The 25,072-nt window shown below is 40.0% G+C and overlaps 1 protein-coding gene across 2 annotated transcripts; it reads right to left on the reverse strand.

Moving 5' to 3' along the window:
• Positions 1-1,035: 1,035 nt before the first annotated feature.
• On the reverse strand, positions 1,036-24,766 carry slc18a2 (solute carrier family 18 member 2). Of its 2 annotated transcripts, XM_020047075.2 has the most exons (17): positions 24,673-24,766; positions 24,266-24,431; positions 22,840-23,200; positions 17,985-18,043; positions 17,782-17,865; positions 12,960-13,052; positions 12,772-12,861; positions 12,645-12,688; positions 11,385-11,445; positions 9,963-10,058; positions 8,081-8,159; positions 7,477-7,528; positions 6,937-7,000; positions 6,706-6,825; positions 6,353-6,486; positions 4,604-4,719; positions 1,036-2,818 (listed from the first exon to the last, which is right to left on the reverse strand). In XM_020047075.2, exons 2-16 carry the CDS (start codon positions 24,396-24,398, stop codon positions 4,621-4,623), a joined length of 1,569 nt encoding a protein of 522 aa, XP_019902634.1. In that variant the 5' UTR covers positions 24,399-24,431; positions 24,673-24,766; the 3' UTR covers positions 1,036-2,818; positions 4,604-4,620. The 2 variants fall into 2 exon arrangements, with proteins under 2 accessions (XP_019902634.1, XP_010890557.1); XM_010892255.3 differs by having other exon boundaries at positions 1,036-4,719.
• Between the last annotated feature and the right edge of the window lie 306 nt (positions 24,767-25,072).

The raw sequence follows: 25,072 nt of genomic DNA on the forward strand, positions 1-25,072 counted from the left end.
TACAGCAGGTCATTAGGGGCAGAAGATCATGTGACCGGAGAGCACCTTTAACGCAAAATGCAAACTATACATTATGGTTCACCTTAAAAATTCTCATTCCAAATGTATTGAGTAACTTGTATCGCTTGTAACTTGATCCACTGATGAGCCAAAACATTATGACCACTCACAGGTGAAGCAAATAATGTTAATCATCGCCAAACAAGGGCACATGTCAAGGTCTGGGTAGATTAGATGATAAGCAAACAATCAGTTCTTGTATTCAACTTGTTGGATGCAGGGGAAATGTAAAGACCTGAGCAACTTTGACAAGGGTCAAATTATTATGGCTAGGCAACTGGGTCAGAGCATCTCTGAAACAGCAATGCTTGTGGGGTGCTCCCGGTCAGCTGTGGTGAGTACCTACTGACAGCGGTCCGAGGAAGGACCAACCACAAACCGGCGACAAGGTGTTGAGCGCCCAAGGCTCATCGATGAGCATGGGGAACAAAGGCTATTCCGTCTGGTCCAAACTGACATAAAGTCTACTGCGGCGTAAGTCACAGAACATGTTAATGATGTTTATGCGAGGTATGAATCACGAAATGGCGGGATGCGTAGCCGCAAACTGGTCAGAGAGCCCGCGATGACCCCTGTGACCACCGTTGAAAGAGCCTACAATGGTGCACGAGTGTCAAAACTGGACCTTGGACCATTGGAAGAAGGTCACCTGGTCTTTCTTTGACATCACGTGGACGTCCGTGTAAGTGTGCGCCGTTTACCTGGGGAAGTGATGGAACCAGGATGCACTGTGGGAAGACAGTCGGTAGAGGGATTGTGATGCTCTGTACTGCTGGGAAACCCTGGGTCCGGGCGTTCATGTGGACGTCAATTTGACACATGCCACTTAAACATCGTACTTAAACACTGTTGCAGACCAGGTACACCCCTTCATGGCAACGGTATTTCTCTGATGGCAGTGGCCTCTTTCACACTGCACACATTGTTCAGAAATGGTTTGAGGAACATGATGAAGAGTTCAAGGTGTTGCCCTGGCCTCCAGATTCCCCAGATCTCAATCCGACTGAGCATTTGTGGGACGTGCTGGACCAACAAGTCCAATTCACGGTGGCTCCACCTCGTAACTAACAGGATTTGAAGGATCTGTTGCTAATGTCTTGGTGCCAGATACCACAGGACACCGTCAGGGGTCTTGTAGGGTTCATACCTCAGCAGGTTGGCGCTGTTTTGGCGGCACGTGGAGGACGAACAGCATATTAGGCAGATGGTTATAATGTTTTGGCTCATCAGTTAGTCATACTCCCTATCTGAATCCTTTATCATCTCTAACCATGATACAATGGATCAACCCCTACAACGAAAAAGACTAAGCATTGTTCTCTTGGGGCTCTATGCAGACTTCTGATGAGTTGAGGCCTTGAGTCTATTTCTCCAAAGCCTAAACCATCAAATTATACCTTGTTCGATATGTTGGATCTGATCTGTAGTCAGTTTCTTTCTATACCGATATATATTGGATATCAAAGTTTTTTTATTTATATTCTTTATCCTGGATATGATCAATTTTTCACTTAAATATTGTTGGTTACATAGTCTTGCTCAAGGTAAAAAAATGTCCAGACATGATTTGTCTTGATTTCAGCTTTTACATCAATAAAACACAGTTCAGATACTGTCAGTAACTATTTAAAGTGTCTGCGGTTGTTACAACTATACTTGGATTTACAATTTAGTTGCATGCACCAATTGATTTTTGAAGAATACACTGAACTCCAAAAGCATTGAAATGGGAAATTCTTGCTCTGAATTCCAGCACTTTGGATTTAAATTATTCAATGACTCTGGGGTTTAAGTGCAGACTAACTGCTTTTATTTGAGGGTATTTTCATCCATATCGGATGAAACATTTCAACATCACTACATGTTCTGCACATAGTTCTCCAATTTCAGAGTAAAAAAGATACTTGGAAAGACTAACATAAAACAGTACTTGGTCACACATGCAAAATGACTGCCTGATGTTTGTGACCCATAACCATCCCCAGACGCTGGGTATCTTCCCTGGCGATGCACTGCCAGGCCTGTACTGCAGCCTAGGGGGCTTTTTTGCCTTCAGTCTTGTCTTCAGCATGTGATTGTCATGCTCAGTTAGATCCAGATTGGGTTATTGACTTGGTCAGGAGCTTTTAAGAACTATCCACTTTTTGGCCCTGAAAAACCCACTGGTAGCTATGGCAGTGTGTTTCAGGTCATTGTCTTCCTTCATAATGATACTACAGTGAGTTTGAGACATTGTACCTGAACAGAGAATACTTCAATATCCATCCTGCTGATGCCATTTGGAGTCACATCAATATGGAAGACCAGCCATAACACCTCCAACACTACCACCACCTTGTTTAACAAATGAGGTGGTACACTTTGGCTCGTGGTAAGTTCCTTTTCTTTTCTTCACACTTACGTTTTTTCATGACCTTGATACACGTTTATTTCCCTCTCATCTGTCCATACGACTTTGTTTCCAGAACTCTGAAGGGTCTTTATGGTACTTTTTAGAAAACTGAACCCTTCCTTTATACTGGGCTTACTGTTTGTGTCTTATTGTGTACAATCTAAAGTTCTGCTGGCTCACTCTTCTGCAAATGGTAGTCTTTGACACATCTATGCTTACCTCTTAGAGGTGGTTCCTGATTGTTTTCGTCATCATTCAAAGAATTCTTCGTTCATCCACTATAGTGGTCTTAATTGGTCTACCAGGTTGTTTGCCATTGCTGCGCTCACCAGCTTGACTTGCATTGGCACGTCTTTGGTCCGCATGCTGTCAGACACCAGCAACATAATCCAAATCAAAAGCCTAGAATCAACACTAGACATTGCCAGCTCTCTTGTGCATGCACTTACAATGCTAACAAACACACATAACTATGAGACAGCTGTGAATCCAATTGTCCAGATACTTCTGGAACCAAACAATGGGGAGATTACAGATCCCTGCAGAATTATTGGTGCACCAGGTAAATACAAACAAAAAATGTCATTGTTGTTTATCAGCTTGATCTTATACTCAACATATCATATTAATCTAACTTTAAATTTAGTGAAAATTGTTTTAAGAAAAATAAATATCAAATAGAATAATTTTTCTACAAAAACATGCATGCCACATTGTCAGCCCTAGAAGATCTTATGAACATAATGTACTCTAAAGTGGTCATCCATGACATCCGGTTTCACTGGGGTATATGAGACTGAAATCCCCCAGTCATCCATCAACATAGGAAAGGCCAGAGAAAACAAATGAAATGAGACAAAAGGTTGCTGACCTTCACAATTCAGCCAATGGCTATAAGAAGTTGGTTGGATAGTCTGAGAAAAAAATCTCCCATTATTATGACAATAATTAAGAAATGTGATCAGAGAATTAAGCTGGAATGCAAAGGCCATCACACGCCCCTGACCTAAATCCCATTAAAATGACCTGTGGGGTGAGCTGACGAGGAGTTCACAAGCAAGGACCATGGTCTCTGTATGGAGGAATGGTGTCTAATCCCTTCCTATGTGTTCTCCCACCTCATCAAACATAGGAGAGAAGTCAGCTGTTATCTTGGCAAATCACTAAATTCAGGGTTGTCTATAATTATAGCTGGCATGTTTCTGATATTTAATGAGTGTAAGATGAAGCTGATAAACAACAATTACATTCTTCTTTACCTAGGGTGCCAATAATCTCTGAGGCATGTACAAAAATTACTTTACTATCTAAATGGTTCATCCGATATGAATGCAAATAACCTCAAATTAATGCCAGGAGTCTGCACTTTAACCCCACATCATTGTACCATTTAAAAACTAAAGTGGTACAATACAGAGCCAAACAATATAAGCGTTGTCATTGTCCATGTACTTTTGGAGCAACAGTTCCACTGTCGTTTCCCACCAGGATCCAAAATATATACTTTTCTATTGCAAACAATATAAATTTAAACAAACCCTATCTAAATTCAACGCAGGGTGAAAACTGATTTTAACATTATAGATGGTCAGTTTTTGCATCCATAGCTATACCTAATCATTTGAGTGGCTACATTTCTCTAGACCAATGTCTCAGCTTTGGACTTCATCAGTGGCAGGATGTTATTGTTTCAACTGCTTGCCCCTTTAAGGAAAATGTTCTTGTTCATACTTGTGTATTAGATATGTTGATGAAGACTGTTAATGGCCTGTAGGTGAATTATTAAGACAAACAGGTTTGTACTCCTTGTTGACGAACCATAGAACAGAATTTGGTGATCTATAACATCACTCTTATCTGAACTATCCAATAAACATGACTCATTACGTTTTACTATGACCATGAAAGCCCTGTTTAGACACGTCCCATTGGATAAGGCTGTAGGCTAAAAATAAACACAAGCAACACGCTTGTGACAACGGGGCAATGAGAACAACTTTGGTTTGCTCCAGTTGTACGATAACAATGACATATAGAACAGTGACTGACTGTACGTGGGACATTCACATGGAAACAGATTTCTTGATTTGTTTTGTCGTTTTTTTCGTCTGTTTTACTACAACAAAATAAATCCTCTGGAAGGTAACATACATGCCTGGTGTCCATCATTACTCATCGTACTCTGTTTCCATCTCTTCACACTCTGTGTTCCCTTGTGTTGAGTACGATCGGGTCTTCATCGAGCAGTTGGAGTCCATCAAGATGGCCTGAGAAGAAAATAATGGAGATAAAATAACCAAACAACGGACCACAAATTTTGTCAAGGATCAAAGCTCCAGTGGCAAAATGGAAACTTAAATCAAATTTAATTTCATGGGAAATATAAACAATGCACCCTCCATCTCCATCATAACTAAAATGTCCAATCAACCAAAGGGGAACTTTATGTATAACAAAATACCCTGCCATCCTGTCATGTGATGATTCTGATTCAGCAAAACCATTAACATGCACAATCTACCCACTTAGTACTCATTGTTTTGTCCTTAGGTGTGACTAAAAGGCAAAATAATCCAAATGTTTTAAATCATTAATCTAAATAAAGTCAACATATTTAGGTATAGTAGCTGAACCCCACATTAATCACCACAAAGCCCCATATTGACAAACTGCATGAAACGTTCTTTGGTGTGACACCTATTTTCATGTCACACTCTGGATATACAGTATCTCACCAAAGTGAGTACACCCCACACATCTTTGCAAATATTTGATAATATATTTTCTTGTAACAACATTGAAGAAATGACACTTTGCTACAATGTAAAATAGTGAGTGTACAGCTTGAATAACAGTGTCAATTTGCTGTCCCCTCAAAATAACTCAACACACAGCCATTCATGTCTAAACCGCTGGCAAAAAAAGTGAGTACACCCCTAAGTGAAAATGTCCAAATTGGGCCCAAAGTGTCAATATTTTGTGTGGCCACCCTTATTTTACAGCACTGCCTTAACCCACTTGGGCATGGAGTTCAACAGAAAATAATAGCTGTACACTCTTTTACATAGCAGTGTCATTTCTTCAGTGTTGAAAAGATATAATCAAATATATGAAAAGATATAATCAAATAAAATGTGAGGGGTGTACTCACTTTTGTGAGATACTTTTTTTCCGTAAAGACCAATTCATTATTGCTTAATGTTATTACACGTAATAGTTTAATTAATGTTTGTATTTGGTTTTCAACATCTTAATGGAAAAAACATGCAGAAGCATTACACAGACTTTGTATTCCTTTTTTCTGTTTGAGAGTTAAGTAAAGTTTGATAGATAAGGAATGATGGTCTTGGTTCAGCCTAAGCTCCTGACTTCCGGTGATGAGAAATCTTAACGCTGAAGCATATAGTAAAATTCAAAAAATATTCTATGCTTCCAATTTTGTCTGGGCAAAGGCCATTTCCTGTCGAATTCAGTGTGGAAGAACTTGAATGTCCAGCACAGAGCTCTGACCTGGAATGCAGACTACTAACTGGGCCTAATCGCCCAACATCAGTGCTTGACCTCGCTAATGCTCTTGTTGCTGAATGGAAGTAAATCTCTCCAATGTTCCAACATCTAGTGGAAAGCCTTCCCTAAAGAATGGAGAGTGTCATAGCAGCAAAGGGGGGGGACCAACTACATGCCAATGAGTTTGGAATGAGGCATTTGATGAGCAGGTAGTTTATTAACACATGAAATCCAGGGGTGACATTTCTAGCAATGTATTTGCGGCAATCACACAGAATAAAAGGTATACCTGATATAAAAAAAGATGTTCGTTATTTTATGCTTAAAGGTCAACCACCCATGTGTGCCCTTATGTGTGAGTTGGTATGAAGTTCTCGTCTCGTCTCGTCTCACCATTTTCTCTTCCCTCCCAGGAGGACTCCTCAGGAAATAGCAGAGGGGAGCAAAGAGGATGTCCACGATGCCAATGATGGTCATGAGCCAGGGAAAGCCAATGCTCCTAGCTATGGCACCTCCAGTGGAAGGACCTTTGCCAGGAATAGAAGGTTAGTGGGCTATCATGAGGCTATCCTTCTGTCTAGTCTGTGATCTCACTACGCCACTTTAAAACACGTCCTTAATGTTTGATTGTGTTCTCTTGATGTGCAAGCTTAAAGGCCTCGATAAGGGCCTATGCTATTGCGATGCTATTTTCAAGCATCTACGGTGCTTCTGCTGTGTATTTCAAGCATCTGACAGTTCTTTACCTAAAGCAAAGCCCATGCAAAAAGCCACATCAGCAATGGCATACACAGTGCCATAGACAGACACATGTCTCAGGTCCACCAAGTAGCCCATGATCGGCATCATAGATGAATCCACCATGCCTGACAAGAAACAACACGTTCAGAAAATCAGTCGTTTCCTGGTACAAATAATGATTCACAATTTCATCATTTGCAATTTCTCTGTACGATGCAATAAAGAAAAAATCTTACCAATGGCAAAACCTACACCAAAATTTGGAAGTATCAGTCCGTAGATGTTCTTAGCAAACGGAACCTGTAGCGAGGGAATGAATCAAGATGAATGTGATTAGATGTTTACAGTGTAATCAAAAAAACATCTTTGTATGTGCAGGATCTTTGTTCTCTCGCCCACACAGCACAACTGAATAAGAAACAAGGTTGTCTTTGTCCAGAGAACTGACTGTTTGTTGACTGCCTGTTGAATTGACTTCTCACTGAACTCCCCTTAACTATCTGATTGGGAGACTAATGAGATATAGCAGGACATTAAGACAGAGGGACTGTTCCGGAACGCATTCTTACTTCCTCCCTTCTCTCATGTTATTCTTTGTTTGGTACAGGCCTTGCTTGCATCTATTGTGTTACCAGTATTATTACTCAAACATGATCTATGTCTTTACACGAACCCCCGATACGGATGCCACAAGACCATGTAGGTAAGGGTAGCGCTGTGTCAGCATTGTGCTGAGCTGCTGAATGCCAGCTGTTAAAGATGGGTCTCCTACTCACACAGAGGATGCTAACTCCCACGAGGACCATCCCGATGAGAGAGCACAGCCATCTGGAATAGAGTACAAAGAAGTTCAGAGTCTGCCAGTGACAACAGTCAATGTCCCCCTCCCTTCCCTACGCTGTTGTTTATTTTATTCCTCTTTCCTCCCCGATTTAGTTGTAGTCAACTGTAGTTATGACCCGGCAGGCTCGGGAGAGTTGATGATCGCAACACGCGACCTCTGAGACATGACCGTTATTGCGGTTTTCACACACGCAAGCTGTTTTCCTGTAGTCAGGATTATGACATATCAGTGGCTATTTTCAAATATCAGTGACTATTTTCAAACTTTGTAAAACAATACTGGTTTGATTATATGCAATAATAAAGCCCTGAAACACAAGTAATGTTATAATGTGATGTAAAAATCTAACTATTCATATATGACTGAACACACATTTGAGCTGTAACAAACAAACAAATATTAGTCAGTCACACTGAAACTTCAATAAACAGCAAATACTCAACCTGCCAGAGAAATCTAATTTGGAGTTACTCAATATCACAGGAAACGAGAGAAGATAAGGAGATGGAAAAAAGGGGAGTAATTTCCCTCACTACCTCCCCATTTTGTGCGCGAGGACGCCAAAGATGTTGGTTCCAATAAGGTAGGAGATACTGGCTGGCACGAAAGCAACGCCTGGCCGAGGGGAAAGATAGACAGGGTGAGAGGGACAGAAGGAGAGTGAGATAGACGGAAAGATAAAGAGAGAGGAAACAGGAGAGTGTGTGAGATCAGGGGAGGGAGAGAGGGGTCCGATAAGCAGACACGTTATCAGTCTCCATCGTAAGTCTCCGGCACATCTCCTAGACACAGTAATGAACACTCCCACATTCTACTCGCCCACAAAAGACACTGTAATATCCTGCCCCGTCCTGCCATCTGCCTCCATCCCCTCTCTCATCTGCCTTTATCAATGTTGCTGATCAAAATAACTATTAATAGCGGGGGGGGGGGGCACTATTGGCTAGGTTTCACTACAACAGGAGGTTCCATGAGGTTCCAGGCGGAGCACTTCTGATCTTGTTCAGTCATCACCTAACCACTGCCTGAAGTGATTGTTGGTCCAGTTATAATCCACAGCGTTGTCAGGACATTTTCTAGTTGTGTTACGCTGTGTTTTCAAACACTAATCTCTCCAATAAGTCGACTAATGTTTAATCAACTAATCTCTCCAATTAGTCCTCTGATTGAGTGTAATCTGAAGTAGGGGTATGAAGGTGAATGGCAAGGCACAGGACTGACAACGCACCCTTGTTGTCTCTGCTTGGCAGGCTTCCATATCTACTACACAGCGATACTCTGCCACTGACTCTGTTATTGAGGCTGCCTTACTCGTTCTCCTTCATGCCGTCGCTGGGAGGCTGCATCCCAGCATGCAAGGCTTTTTGCATATACTGGACTTGTGCTGAGTCACTGACAGAATCTTTCTGCCTGGTTTTGCTCCCCTTGAGGCTTGTGTGGTGGGCGAGAACTCTGTTGGCTGGAATCTGCCTTGTCTTAGTAGTCGCTAGTCACTTGACGTCCCTTTGGTAGTCATGGGCTTGACCCGACCTGCATGTCTCAGTCCCCAGTTTCTAAGCCTTGGGCTACGGTCCGTGTGCCCTGTCCGGTGTCATTTATCTTTTATTCTATTGTATTTCTCTCTTAATATATCTCCATCGTTCTCTCCTACTGTACACTGCCTCATGTTTGCTCTAAAACCAGTATGACCTGAGCTCTAAGACCTTGCCTCTGGACCTCCTGGCCTGACAACTCCTTGTTGTCCCTGTTCAATATCCACGTGCAGGGGCACCGCCAGGAATTTTGGGCCCCATGACAAAAAAAAAAATCTAATTGGGCCCCCTCTGCGCAGATGTTACTTATTTTTTTGGGCCCCTGTCAGTCATGGGCCCTTGGAATTGTCCTAACTTTCCCCCCCTATACAGTGCCCCTGTCCACGTGGTTATGTTGCTGATCGAAATGTTGCCCGACAACAAGTGGTATTGCTGGCCATTGCCCAACTGCTCAGGTTGCTACTCATGTCTCAACACTCGATGATGAAATGCCAACAGACATTTATATTTTCTCCAGAGAATATGACCTTATGCAGTGCACTGTATAACCACTGTGATTATTTTAAATGGTCAACTATTAAACTGACATTTACATTTACTCCTGAGGAGTATGTATGCTTGACCCACTGGTCATGTGAACATTTGAAAAAGTTAATGAACAAGTTGGCCTTAAAATGTTTTTTACTGGCACAGGCAAAAGAGGACCAGCCGCCCGTAGCGCCAAGCTTCTCTCCAAACCACTGTGCTTCAAGTTACTGGTTGGCCTTTGAGGGTTTTATCTGTATAGGCAATTTGTGACAACGGCTGAAGTCAAAACTGCTTTATAATATAAATGTGAAAACAGGGTTATCATGGTGTTTGAAAAAGTCAATCAATGTCAAAATACCTAGCTGCCATTTTCTTGGGCACATGGTCTGCATCATCCAAATTGGCAAGGCTGGCTCTAACATGGCGATGGCCATGTTGGCAAAACAAATGGATCCTGGAAAAAGAGAGTGTGATTAGGATTAAGTGGACACAGGGCCCTTTATTCTGCATCTTCATACGTCTGAGTTCCCGTCAGCCGCCCCCCTCCTCTCCTCTCCCACTTACACACATAATACCACACATAACCCTATCCAAAGGAGCTGGTAACTGATGGGGGGTACACACATAATGCAACGCATAACCCTATCCAAAGGAGCTGGTAACTGAACTATTTTGAAGTATACACAGATGCAACACTTTAGCAGTGCACATACTAAAACACACACATAAGTTTGCACTCCCCCCCCTCTTTAATTGAGATATCATTTAAAGCAGAAGGGCTTGTCCCCCTGCTATAAAAAGGTAATGAGAGAGTCGGTTTTGGCTGCAACAACTCTTGAACTATCAAAACTTTTGCCTATGAGGCATTGACTGCAGAACCCCATTATTTTCTTCAAAACAGTCAGAATTAATGTGAACAGAAATGAAACACATCCCCACTGCTTCCATTTCCACCAAGCCCTTTCTGCATACAATTGGATTTATACAATTTGGTCACTGAAAATCACAGAAACACTTGCCCTTATCTAGAAACGTCCACTAACATTCTGCCTTCTTTTGGATTGCGGATGTTTTATATATTCAAATTTGAATTAGTTACACATCAAACAAGACAGATCGGTTTATGGTCAAGTGTTGAGGATTAGAGACACCATCTGATGTAAGACAATGAGCTCAAGGTAAACATTTAACTGATAAAATATACTTTCATGAAACATTTTAGTCCTCTTTATCATGGTTGACCACTCCACAGCCATCCCAGAAATCAAAGGGCCTGGACAAAACCATGCCATTCTTGCATAACTTAATTAAGGCAGTGACTAGCAGCCCACTTGGTGTCAAATCTTCCCAAGTCCTTCCATGTCATCCTGCTTCTTATTCTGGGGGGCAGCAAGCCTACAACTTAATTATGGGAAGCAAAGTATGCTGGTCGGTAAAGTAGAGCTAGTTTTGTCGCTAAATACAATGTGAGCTGGATACAACAAGTTAGCTAAGTACCTAAACAAGCCAATTACATGCTTAGAAATAACTTCAGCAGAAGGAAGACAACTTTTTCCCTTAATTTTTTTTCTCCACAATTGCAAATGACTAAATCCCTCTGACTACTTGTTTAATAATAATAGCTACAAGCCAGCCCAGTCAAAGCTCTTTTCAGTCCAGACAGCAGAGCCCTTGCCCATGTTTTGAAACACCCAGTTTTTTAAATGGATAAAAAATACTTAGTGTGACTAAAATTTAAAATAATACAATTTGTAATTCAGATTCACGTATACATTCTTACCTGCAGCAATTAGTATGTATGGATCTTTCATCAGACTCCACAGTGATGACCCTTTCTGGCTCTGTAGAGAATAAAGAGACATTAAATGCAATGCCAAACAGACAGCAATCAGTTTCTTGAAAGACAACTAAAAATAATGCTTAACAGCAAAAAATTACAATATTAATGCCTGTGCTTTTACATATATGTTCACAATTGGTCACTATCTGTGCTTATGTCTCACTGATTTTTTCCCCCTTCTTTTTATGCTGGAGGTTCCTGCTCTTCCAGTAATGACTAGGAAATGTGCAAACATAGCCAATGAGTTCCCTAATGAATGATGGAGTGCTGACAACAACCGCTTGTTTGTTACTGTAAGAATGTCTATAGGTTAATGGTCACGACCCGTATTCAAGGTTTGACATCTAACCTTTTTCAAACGAAAACCACCTCCCTCTATCATCCACAACTAAAAGACATCCAAGCCCCAATGCTCTGATAATCACAGCCACCATCTAAGCTCTCTGATTGGGTCTGTGTCACTGCCTCCTTGGTATCTGCGGTGACAAAGACACATCAGCCCCATTGATCAAAGTAATTGGGGCTGTGATAAGAATCTCCATCACAGGCACACGCCTCCCTTAACTAGGATGGTGACCCATCATACCAAAGACTAACACAGCCCACTAAACCAGGCGGCAGCATTTATGTTTAAAACCCAGCTAGAAGACACCTAACTGCTCATAGTCATGGTTGTCACTGTGAACAACTAAAGGTCATTTCTTGGCTTATCTGTTCATACTGTAGAAGAGTTTGGTCAAAAAAAAGTACATTAATTCTCTGTTAAAGGGATATATATATATATATTAACATCATTGTAGACTTGACTTTCCACTTACATTCAGGGTTGAAGCATCACCCAGCAACAGTTGGTTGCTGATCAGTGTTCCATCTCGGACATTTCTTTGGCTGCCTAGATGCATATACTGCAAGCCATATACTGCCGTGGGTGAACCTAACCCAAAATGTGTTCTAAACCATATCCACATAAAATTCTAAAGGCCAAAATGTTTTCAGGGGCCTTTCCAAAATATCCCTTTAAATTCTGGCTTGTTCTCTTTTAAGTCTACAGTAAAAATACTGTATTTATTAAATACATAAAAAATCCATCCCAATATTCATATCATAGTGATGTGTTGCATGTAAACCCATTTATAATAATAAAACAAATCATCATCAACACCTAAAAAGATCTTTTAAATCTGAAGGTAATACGCTCACCTCTGGTTCGACCTTTGATGGCTGAAGAATGAACAATTGCAGTGCTGTTGGGAGAGATTGTGTCACTAACAGGTGATTCTAGATGTTACGTTAGCTTCCTGATAGAAAAAAAACATAGGCGCATTACCTCCATCCAACACAGCCAGAACAGCCAGAATTAGGAAAGGGGCAGTCTTCCCAACAAACTCATACATGACACTGCCGAATGGTGGGCCCACTGCAGGAAAGTGACAATGGTCAATGATTTTTGCCAAACCATGGCGTGTTATTGTAGTGTACAATGCACTCAAACTGTCTCATGAATTGTGTACATACCAAGCACCCCCATGGCAAGGCCACCCAGGGCGATCCCGATGGCATTTCCCCTTTCTTCATCGTCTGTGTAGACACTGGCCAGCATCCCCATCCCTACAAGAATCACAGGAGCTACGGTCGGAATCACTGGACATGAAGCTAAGGTCCGAATCAGTGGACAAGAAGCTACGGTCCGAATCACTGGAAATGAAGCTACGGTCCAAATCAATATACATGAAGCTACGGTCCGAATCAATGTACATGAAGCTACTGTCTGAATCACAGGACATGGAGTTGTACATTTGACACACACTGGTACATTTGTTTCTGCAAAACATACAGTCACATACAGGACTGTCACATGTACTTTGATGAATATTTGTTGAAAAGAATCCTACTATAAAATAAATAATAAAGTAGGTGTGCTGAGGGGGTGCCCCTGGAGCGTTTGTAAAATCCCCTTTAGTTTTTTTCTAAATGCCCTGGAGCACGATGGAAACTAATGGCTTATTAAGCTGCTGCTGTGTAATTAATTTTCTCTCTTTTTTCAAAGTGATTCTGCGTTGTATTAGCCTAATTGCTTTTTGCTGTGTGATAAAATGTCATTTTATATTTTGGCTACTCTAGAGTTTGCTGCCCTAGAGACATTCGCCATTAAAACAGGTGGCAAAACAGGGGTGTTGAGTTATATACTTAATAGCATAAGGAGTCATAATATACCCTGCATTTTCTGTATTTGGGCCTGTTTCATTTGTGATTAGTGAGGTTAAAATTAGTGGGCAAACTTTGTTACAAATATGAAACTAAGTAGACTAATGAATGGACAAGATGCATTATTCAAAAACTGCAACATGTTTTTGGAATACATATTTCACTACCTCAATCCAATTCACATCCTATCATTTTAAATTACCGTCATTTCTTTTCCTTTCTGCATTACCTCTCAGCAGCAAACAGCGGCAGCTGCTTCATGGAAACAAATTCATTGTGATTTATTTATGTCAATAATAACCACAGTGACTAGTTAGCAAGCTTGGAAGGAGCAATGATTAGTGTTGTGTGCATTTTGTCTGTGCATCTAGCCAAATATGGTTTAGTATGAAGCAATAAATTGCCTCTCCAAAAGAAATCAATGATCCCGAATATAAGCTATGTCATGTCAACATTTGCTTGCACAGTGACGTGCAGATACACATCATTTAGGTCAAATGGTATTATCATGTTGAACTGTGCATGCACAGGCTGTCAAAACAAAGGCACTCTTTCAGTTTTTGTAATGACAAAAAATGTATTTTGACCGTTTGTCACTTTCCCATGGTTGTAATTTGTTTGAGCTATTTAAGACATTGGCTCAAATCTAAGTTTTCCTTTTATATTTTGAGAAAATTTTGAAACCAGGGTAAGGTCTGTCGAGTTTGCTTTGCAAGCATTCCCGGAAGTCACCAAATGTGGCCCTATAGGTTTTTTGAAGCTCTATGACCTAGCAAGCTACCAGCTGAGATGCTACCTTATTTCCTATGCAAACAGTGGATGTCACTGACAAAAGTAGCCTCTTCCATTCTTGTTAACCTTCCATTTTATTCTCCACTCGGATGCTCTAATAACGGCTAGGCCAAACTACCATAAATAGGGAAATCTGCGAAAATGTTCTGACTTGGAGTCATCATGACTAGCAAATGGTTACGTAACTTATTAATTAAACAATTTCCTTTTCCTTAATTGGAGAACCTGAATGAACAATTTAATTGACATGACACAAAGATACTTCTACTAACAGATACCTTTTGTATATTTGATTAAAAAAACTGAATTCACTTGATTCAGATTTAACATAACTGAATCTTTACCAGTAAGGTAAGGCAAGGCAGTATGTAACATTTGTACAATTTCCTTTTGCAAATATAACCTTATATTTTACTGTGATGTCTTACTGGGGTCTTAAATCTTATTTTTATCTACCAAATGTACAGTTTGAAGGACCACCTGAACACTAGTATAATGTTTTAGTAACCATTCCTGGACCTGACTTCAAAAGTAAGCCACTGTTTGACAGTACCAAAATAAATTTGGTGAATTCTTCTGGCAGGGTCACATTGCTGACTGATGGTTGCCCATATATTGAGCAAATACAGTATATTTCTTTGTGGCTTATTGTCAGAAAACATATGACTATTTAGCAACATGGTCTGTACATATCTGTAGTCGCCACTTCACTGTTGACATTGAGACTTTTGTTTTGTGGATGCTATTTAATGAAGCTATCAGTTGAGGACCTGTAAGTCTGTTTCTCAAACTAGACACTCTAATGTATTTGTCCTCTTTCTCAGTTGTTCACCGGGGCCTCCCACTCCTCTTTCTTTTCTGGTTAGAGACAGTTTGAGCTGTTGTGTTAAGGGAATACTATACATCATTGTACGAGATCTTCAGTCCCTTGGTAAATTTTTTGCATGAAATAGCCTTCATTTCTCAGAACAAGAATTGACTGATGAGTTTCAGAAGAAAGTTCTTTGTTTCTGGCCATTTTGAACCTGTAATCAAACCCACAAACGGCTTAAAAAATTATAAACTTGGATTAACAAATACAAAGTGCCATTGGAACACAGGACTGATGATTGCTGATAATGGGCCACTGTTGTAATGGACATTTTGAACTAAGGTACATTTGAGAAATGTCTGTCTTTCTATTGCCTGGTATGTAACTCTTTACTTTGATTGTGACACACGTCTGTATAATATCGGAGGATTATTAGGTACTCTGACCATGTTCCTCTGCTTAAACCAAGAAGGGTATCAGTCCTTTGTTCCTTAGGAATGTAGGAGTGGGGGATCTGGTATTTGCCTAGGGGGCATCATTGACTGGTATCGTTAGATTATAAGGTTACTCATTAATCTGCGCATCTGTATAACTCATCAGAGTCTATCTATTTTTTGTCCAGATTATGTAATACCTCTTTAGAGTTCAAGAGGTTACCCATGTGGGGGTGGACAGCTTGCCCCTTGTGTGAAGACTAGGTAGTAATAGAACAAAGGGAATGTGTTTTATTGACATAGGACAGCTGGGCAGCATCTCTGTTCATGCATCAGAGACTCCTCAGATGATTATTCTGTAAGCGTTTGACGTGTGGCTCTATTTGCAAATAAACTATTAATTGTGCCAAGAGAATTTTGTCTATGTACTTACTCCTATAAATGTTTGATCGATGGAATTGCCATAACACTGTACACCTATGTAGATAATCCCTTTTTAAACATGTACTATACCTGTGTATTTGTATTGTTTATTTTATTATAATTTTTTATTCATATTTTTCAGGGATGTCAATCATATAGGATCTGACTGTATATGTCTGGCTAGATCAGACAGGTTAATATACGTATAGGTTCCATATAGCACACTGAACTTTCTTGAAAAACTGTATGGCTCATAGGCCGACCAGGAAAGATTTGCTAATTATATAATTCTATCCAAGACCAGAATCCTTATCAAACCTTTGCAATTATTGATATGATCAAACACTTTTTCCCTAAAGCATCCTTACCTCGGGTTGACTGGCATGTTCTGATTGAATTAACTACAGTCCCTGTAGAAATGTGTCAGGATAATTAGCTTACATTGTAAATTGACCTAATTGACATGCAGGATGATCATTTTAAATTAATTGTGGTATTGTGTTGAGAAGGAAACCGCATTCATTAAATTACTTCTTTAATTATTCAAATTAAATTAAAACGAGGTATTTTTTAGGCTTCTGAGCTTAACAATCTTAAAGATGCACCATGGTCACTTATTCACCCAATTGAAATTGTCAAGCTCCTCCAAAAAATATGCTGTCCTCAAAGAGTTAGCTCACCTTGTTTAACATAAAGCTCACCCTGCCTCTAACATATACACAGAGAGCAGTGCTTTTGGGAAACCTGCTCTCTTTGTTTTCAAATAATAGAAGTGTTTGTCACCCTAATTTTGTCTTCTAAAACAAGGATTGGTTTGCCATGTGGGACTTTGCAGCTGGAAGGACATTTCAGATGAATAATTATGTAACCATTGTGTCGTTTTCACACTGTAGTGACACTTGCTAAGCTTAAAGATTTCAGCCATGTTACAGTTACTGGCAAGTTGACTAATCTTTTCAGGCTTTTGTTAGAGCTTGTAGTCTCCACTTCACTTGATGACCCACAGTGGTGGCTCCATACAAATATTATGGCCTCCAAACAGAATTCAAACTAAGGATTCAAACTTATAGCGACAATATTGTAAGTCAAATAAAATAGATCACATTGGTCAAAAACCAACCTAGCCTAGCCGCAGTGATTATTGACTCCAGTTTGTCAACACAAGAGTCACTTCCTTTATTTATTTTTTAAATGTGTGTGTACAGTGAAGTAATCCTCCTACTTTTTCCATCAAAGTAAAATGAAGGATACTAACTAGATGAGCAAATACACAAACAGTTAGAATTCTGTGTGACATCAGTAGCCTAGTCAAACATATTGGCACACCTCCACTTTGAAACATGTGGTTTAAAATTTAACCAAGCAGATGGTTAAAAAAATCACCCTCTTGTGGTCAAGATGATATGCATTTTAAACATCACTGGATGGTGGCAAAAGGGAATGGATACCATTTAATGTGCCTAACAGGATGATTAGTTCATTTATTACTGGCTATAATTATCTCGGCCACAGCACCATCGCAAATTCTTCCAGGTTGGCCTATGCAAAAAGCTAGCACAGGCTGTTTGAGAAAAATAATAACTATAGTCCTTTTGTGCTTCTGTAGCTGTCTCAAAGTAAAGCTAATACTGAAAGCATTTGTAAACTTCTGGTCTAATGCCAAGGATCTTACCAGCCACAGAAGAGCAGGAGGAGCCCACACCCTGCAGGGATCTGGCCAGAAACAGCAGAGTGTAGCTCGATGAGAAGGCGAACACTTGACAACAACGACAATAACAATAACATTTCAGACAAAAAGACAAAAGAAAACAAAAATAATGAGAAAACAATTTAAACTTGCTGTGATATCTTATTACAGATGTGGATAATACTTACTGATGGTTGACAGGAACATAATACAGAACCCGGCAAACATGGGGATCTGGTATCCAATTCTGTAAACATATAGAGATGTACTCAATATTGTACACTGTAAAACAATATTATATAAAACCAGACAGAACTAACTGCATGACAAGCAGTAGCATAAGTAAACCAGCAGCACTTTTTGGATTTACACCCACCACTGGATGTGACTGGACATTCAGTGTTGACCATGTGGACATTCAGTGTTGACCATGTGGACATTCAGTGTTAACCATGTGGACATTCAGTGTTGACCATGTGGACATTCAGTGTTGACCATGTGGACATTCAGTGCTGACCATGTGGACATTCAGTGTTGACCATGTGGACATTCAGTGCTGACCATGTGGACATTCAGTGTTAACCATGTGGACATTCAGTGTTGACCATGTGGACATTCAGTGTTAACCATGTGGACATTCAGTGTTAACCATGTGGACATTCAGTGTTGTCCATGTGGACATTCAGTGTTGACCATGTGGACATTCAGTGTTAACCATGTGGACATTCAGTGTTGTCCATGTGGACATTCAGTGTTGACCATGTGGACATTCAGTGTTGACCATGTGGACATTCAGTGTTAACCATGTGGACATTCAGTGTTGACCATGTGGACATTCAGTGTTGACGGGTAGGAGGGAGCATGGAACATACAAGTTTACAGCAAAACCATTCTCTCAAAACACTGTAGCTTGATGATATGGCTAGAACACTAGCCAGGCTAAAGGTTGTTGACTTCACATGAAAGTAAACTAGAGTTGTTAATATGGGTGCTGAACTAGTATGTAACAGCTAAATTCCTGAGTTTTTGAATGAAGCAAACGCAGTGGTTACCAAACCGCTCAGGCCCATCTTTTATCATGTGAGATCAGGCTGGCTGTCTCTGACTGGGGATAGAAACAGGCTTGCTTGAGTCTATGGTTCAGAGAAACATCCCTTCTCTGGTTATGTACACATAGTATTTTAAAGTTTATAGTATTATCTACCGTATACCTGTTTTGAGTTTTCCGTCACCTGTTAAAACATAGCCCAATAACCATTGTGAAACTTATAATAACGTATCTTGCTTATTGTCTCCCCTCTTTTACGCTTTTTATATATTTTTCCCAGATTTTTTGTTATCCAATTATGGCAGCTCCCAACAGGTTCGGTAGAATTGACGCAAGCCTCCCTCCTGGTCATCTGCACCAAGCCTTTCCTCACTCCTCTTTCCACTAGGATGTCACGTGGCTCACATTGTGCACCTTACCTCACCACCTTAGTTTTGTAGGTGCCCAGGCGTCCTGAGGGAGTCACTCGAGTGACGAAACCAAGAAATTCCTACTGACTAGGCCTCTCCCCTTACCAGGCGATGCTGATCAATTTGTCAATGGGGCTTCTCAGACACTCTACAGCTGGCAGCACAACCAAGGTTGAGAGCTAGACTGTGGTGGCCAGCTATGAAAAGGGACCTCAGGCAGCTGCACCATCTATTGTCTAATTAAAAAACTTAAAATGGAAGAATGTTTAGTCTTCACAATGTGTTGCTGGATTTTCAACATTGCAGAACCGATGTCATTTTTGTTAACATAGGTGTCATTTAGACTGTAAAGACAAATTGTATGGACAGAATTATTGGCATCCTAAAACTTGGTTGCACAGCCTTTGGCTGATATAACTGTCAAAAAGTGCTTCTTGTTAACTGTTTCACTGCCGATTTGGCCAACTTTTCAGCAGCACATTGTTCCACTCTGCTGTTGTTTTGAGCTCTTTTGCAGACCTGGACTTTTCCTTCTTTTTTTTCTGACAACCATTCAAGAATACTCTTGATTTGTGTTTGGACTTATCCTACTGGAAAACCTGCAGCCGTTAAAGGATACAGTTTTTGGACACTGGGTTGAACATTCCACTCCAAAACACATTGATAACTGATGTCTTCAGTACATTGAAGCCCCCCCTGTCACAGATGCTGCAAAGCAACCCGACAGCATTATCAAACTTTCCCATGTTTGATTGTAGGGAGAGTGTTATTGTTCTGGTAGTTGTCGGTAGTATTCAAAAAACATGAAAGCATGCATTTAGTTGTGGGTCAGTTGACCAAAATGAAGGCACAGGCTTTGTTACTGCAGATGAAAATAAAAAGGTTAAGCATGTTAAGTGGGCAAAGTTTTATCTTGGTTTTAAATCTCTCTGATGTCAAACAGTGTTGAGGGTAATGCTGTACAACGTTGCGGACAAACCTATTTGGACAAGTAACATAGTAATGGCTACCTATCTGTGATAAGTATCTGTAATATTATCCCTCAAATGGGAACAGTGCAGTGTGGAGTGTGGTGAAAGGGTAATGCTCCCAGCTCAATGCACACGTACGGCCAAATCCCCTGTGTTTCTCGGATTCCTGCTGTCAATAAAACCACATAGGTAGAGAGAATATAATTCTCTCTACCTATGTACTGTTATTTGAGGAATAATATTTTAATCACTGGTCCAAGGTAAGATGAGTGAAGCATCTAAAACTCCAACACTCAGTTATTCTGGAGTTGCCTCCCAGTATCATATCACACCATTGTTACATTTCTGAAAATGCATTTTGTGGAAGGGCTGTTAAACTACAGCCCATTTTTCCCTCTACAAACAAGAGGGATGTGAACAGTTGAATACTTTGGGATTGTGTGGGTTGCAATCTGGGGCTGTGTTACTACACTGAATAATGACAATATCAGTCCGGGACTTGTGTCACCAGACCGTTTTGATACAGAATTGGAATAATCCTGGTCTACCATCGTGAATGCTTGACTTCAATCGTTCAGGACAAGCTTTAACTCAGAGACAGTTGAACTAACTTGTAGCTGCATGTACATGATGTGGAGCAGGGAAGTCAAACATATGACCCTCCATAAAACAAATCAATAATATAGAAATTATAATGCAACTAAGTTTCTTGACTTGTCCAGCTTGCTTGTGATCACCAAAATGAAAGCTAGACAGTCAGCGGGCATATAATATGCAAAAACAGTGAATAGAAGACTATTCCTTTGCATATTTAGATGACGAGCATTGAGTGCCATCAGGTAGGAAACATTTGTAAATTTAAAGCATACACTTCAATAGAAACTAAAATGTTTGATGTCTTAGTGTGTATCGAGGATTCCTGTAATTTGATGTTGGTATATAGACTTTGCATACATTGTTAACATTAGGGGAGGTCACACTATGTTATGGTGTATAATTCTGAAGAAATACAAACAGTACTATAACTAATCAGTTACTACGTTAGTTACTACTTTCCAAGAAGCAGACATACCTATTAACTTCCATTTTAATTAGTAATTTATTTCTGTTTTAATAACTAAATAGCTAATACATTACTTACAGTATATAGTGTTGTGTGTCACTGACCATTTTGGTGAAAAGGGCTGTTTCCTCTCTCTTGGTAATTTAAATATTAAGGCACAAGACAAAATAAATTATCCATGGTCTTAAATCTGCAACATTCAACTATACAAACAAATTGGCTCAGATTTAAGATAAACACACCGACAGCCATCATTTTACATAGCTTTAACACGAGACAGATATTGGTCTCACAACATAGTGCAAATACAAGTTTATCCTATCAAAACACATTTTTTATTTACTCAATCATCTTTCTGCAGGATCATTTTCCTAAGATTGTATTATTTTTGATTGGCCAAATCTGTGCTATGCCTCTGAAAAAACATGGATTGACAATAACCGAATTATATGGTTAAAAAACAGTTGTTTTCATGGATGGTCTGTCCCTGTTTTCCCCCTACCAAGAGGTGGCTGAGGATATGCTATGTTATTGTTTGCACTACATATTGCCCCTTTAATGTCAGTCCTTGTCAGTTTTAAAACTTGAGCATGTACTGAGAACCTTGTTTCATGTACCTGACATGCATGATTTGCCTTTTGTTGTCTTGTGTCCTTTCTCAAGCGGAAGGTGTCCAGGGGAAACTAATAGGATTCTATTGTTTGCTTCAATTACTGCACAGTGTGGTGCCCAGCTGAGATGGTAAATACTAGCCTTCATACATTTTCCAATACTGAGCAGTGAGCACTGCTACAGCACAGTTTGAATGAATCCTCACTTTACCCTTGGGTTCACTGGGTGTCTTACACCCTAATCTTTCAGAATACATGTGCTAACACACATGTCTACAAAAAAAATGAATTGCCACTTCAGCACATACAAATGTATTTTGTAATAATATAAGTGTGATGCTGTAAAGCAATATGAGCTGGGGTACATACTGAATGCATGCATGCACACATTAATAAAACAGAAACCACTAAACAGGAATTCAGCTAAAAAGGAGCAGAGTGGATTAGATCTAACTGACATGACATTTGGTCTCAAAATAGCAATACAAATGCTATCATATTTTCCTCTGTGTCAATTGAAAAAGGTCTGTTACTGGTCTATCTCAGTTTTAATACTGTTATTCATCCTAGATAAAAACATATGTTATTCAATAATAACTGAGTATCCAAGCTGAACCTCCATTTAGCTCGGGGCTAACAGGAAGCCACTGTGAACTGAACTGTAGACATCCACTGCATACTTAGGGTTACTTATTAAACTGAATATAGTCACACTGGCCCAGCTTACTTGCTGTCATTTCTTTTCTTACCTCATTCAAAACAACTTGCTTTAGCCTAATTATTAATCCAATCAAGTCCACTGTATGAAACAACCAACTTTATAACCATGATAAACAATTTGATATTTATAAAATAATGAGTTTGAACAAGAATGAGTTGAACAAAGCACTGCTGTTTGAATATGGATAAATGTGATGGTGACTGACTGTCTTTCACCCACCTGTTAGTCAGAGGCCCAATAAAGGGGTTGGTAATGAGCTGCACGGTGGCCTTGGAGGCAAACAGTAGCCCAACCTTCACATTCTCATTGAGCAGTTGGTCGTCTGCTTTAGGGCAGTCGGGCTGTGTGGAATTGTGTGGTGTGACACCCGAAGTAGAGGGAGAGGTCGCCTGCGTCTGACCTGGGGGCATGTGTGTGGAGTCCATTGGCCCCCCGCTGGTTACCCGGACAGAGTTGTCATAGAGGGACACGATGGTCTGGAAGGTGGCAGAAGGGCTGTGCGGGGAGCCAACGGTGTGATTCTTGGCCATGTTGGCTGCTGCATCATCCACTGTGTACAGGTAGCTTGGGATGATGGGGACTACCAGGAATAAAAGATCAGAAAAGAGAGATGTGAACTGGAATCCATTAGAAATTTCATGGTGAAACATACTATCCAGTCTATTATTTTTCTTCTTTTACCCCCATTTCCTCATGTTACTTCTCATTGTATACAACTGTACAGTCCGGTCTCATCTCATTGACTCCCAATGGATTAACAAGGGTTAAGGAATAAATCGACCTTCCACCTAGGCATCCCTATCAAATTATTTTGTCTTTTTCCACACTGCTGTTGCAACCTTGAAGTCATGTGGTGTAAGGGCATTCTCAGTCACCTGACAACCATAGCTTATTGCAAGTACTTGAGCAGCCAGAGGGAGTCAGGAGAAAATCTCTACTGATTTCCTCTCTCTGGGCAATGCTGGTTGCACAGTTAAGGCTTGAACCTAGACGGTGATGGACAGCTTGGTGCCACAAAAAAGTACCTTAGATCAATGTGCAAGTTGGGGGGTGTTCACTATATTCTAACTAACATCCTGTCAGAGCTAAATCCAATGTGAAAATCAAACACCGACGTCAATGTGACATTTTATTAGAAACGTATTCCTTATTTATTTTATTTGTGGTGGGACATTATGCTAACTACATATATAACATATGGTATGCAACTAAAAAGATAACAGATTAACAACTAATGTCATAGTATTATTTAACGCTCACGACTTCCCAAATGTAAAACATGAAGTATAATTTCAAAACGTCAAGCAAAGCTTTATTATCAGGAGGAAATAATAGGATTAAGACTGCCTACATAACTTATTTATAAAGCAATACCCAGGGCTTTAAAATGAATAACGTAGTCTAAATATGTTATAGGCTAGTAAATTTCACTAATCGAAACAAAAGACAATAAACCCTTCTTAAAATAACAAAACAGTGCAATGGTATCTGTCAGATGTCCAAATGGTTTCTTGATTATTTAAGCTTGCAGAAATTCTCTTCTTCGTGCGAGTTTCGTTTCAATGAGTGAAACCAACAGGTTGGACACCACTGGAGCCGCACATTGGCTAACAGGTGTTACGATAAATATTAAAGTTGCACCTACCGACAACCGTTAGAAGCATATTATCCAACAGCAAGGCGATGAAAACGATGACCAAGATCAACTTCCTCGATTGTCTTTCCTCTCTCATCCATGACAGTAAATTAAATTCTCTTATGGTGTCAAATCGTCCCATGTTTAAAGTCCACAAATCGAGCGAATTTTCCCTCTGGTGGGAAAAGAACAAACGTTATGAACAACAGTGACAATCTGCAACGTAAAAAAATATTGCGAGTAGCTATTCTCATTTTATATGGTGTGTGTAGATTTCAGTCAAGGCAATGCCTTAATACAAGGTAGACTAAATTGATTAATCGCCTAGGCAATCTGTCATTAAAATAAAGTAGAAACTGGGACATCTGCTTAAAGAGATCGTGACCCGAAATGTGTTAAAAGTGTTGAAATCTTACCTTTAGCCCCCAAAAAGCTAAAATCCTTGCAGTTGCAAACCGTAGTGAAAAGAACGATAGATGCGGTGCGTTATAGTTACTTGACTGGTCCTTGACGTCATGCAACCTTTATCATGGACATCCTACAGCATCGCATCGAGGGATGCGCAAGAGCAAAATATAATTAAAGACAAAGTCAAAATCGTGAGTCAAAAATCGTGAGTCTTAATGCAGTTTGATTATATGCATGATCTGAAACCAACACAATTCCAACCTACATAGCCTAAAGTTATTATGTGTGTGTGTGTGTGTGTGTGTGTGTGTGTGTGAGACTGTGTGTGTGTGTGTGTCTTACATGTTTTAAGATTCTGGTGGGAACCACAAATCTTAGTAAGGAAAGTAAAACAAGGAAAAGTTAACC

Source organism: Esox lucius, chromosome 6 (genome assembly GCF_011004845.1).
Source record: "Esox lucius isolate fEsoLuc1 chromosome 6, fEsoLuc1.pri, whole genome shotgun sequence".
NCBI classification, from domain to species: Eukaryota; Metazoa; Chordata; class Actinopteri; order Esociformes; family Esocidae; genus Esox; species Esox lucius.

Bases quoted from the DNA above. Each gene is read 5' to 3' on its own strand.
- slc18a2 (XM_020047075.2), bottom strand. From the start codon at position 24,398: ATGGGACGATTTGACACCATAAGAGAATTTAATTTACTGTCATGGATG. The intron at 23,201-24,265 runs GTAGGTGCAACT...TATTCCTGGTAG, and splicing joins TATGCTTCTAACGGTTGTCG to TCCCCATCATCCCAAGCTAC. The intron at 6,487-6,705 runs GTAAAGAACTGT...TTCCTGGCAAAG, and splicing joins TTGCATGGGCTTTGCTTTAG to GTCCTTCCACTGGAGGTGCC.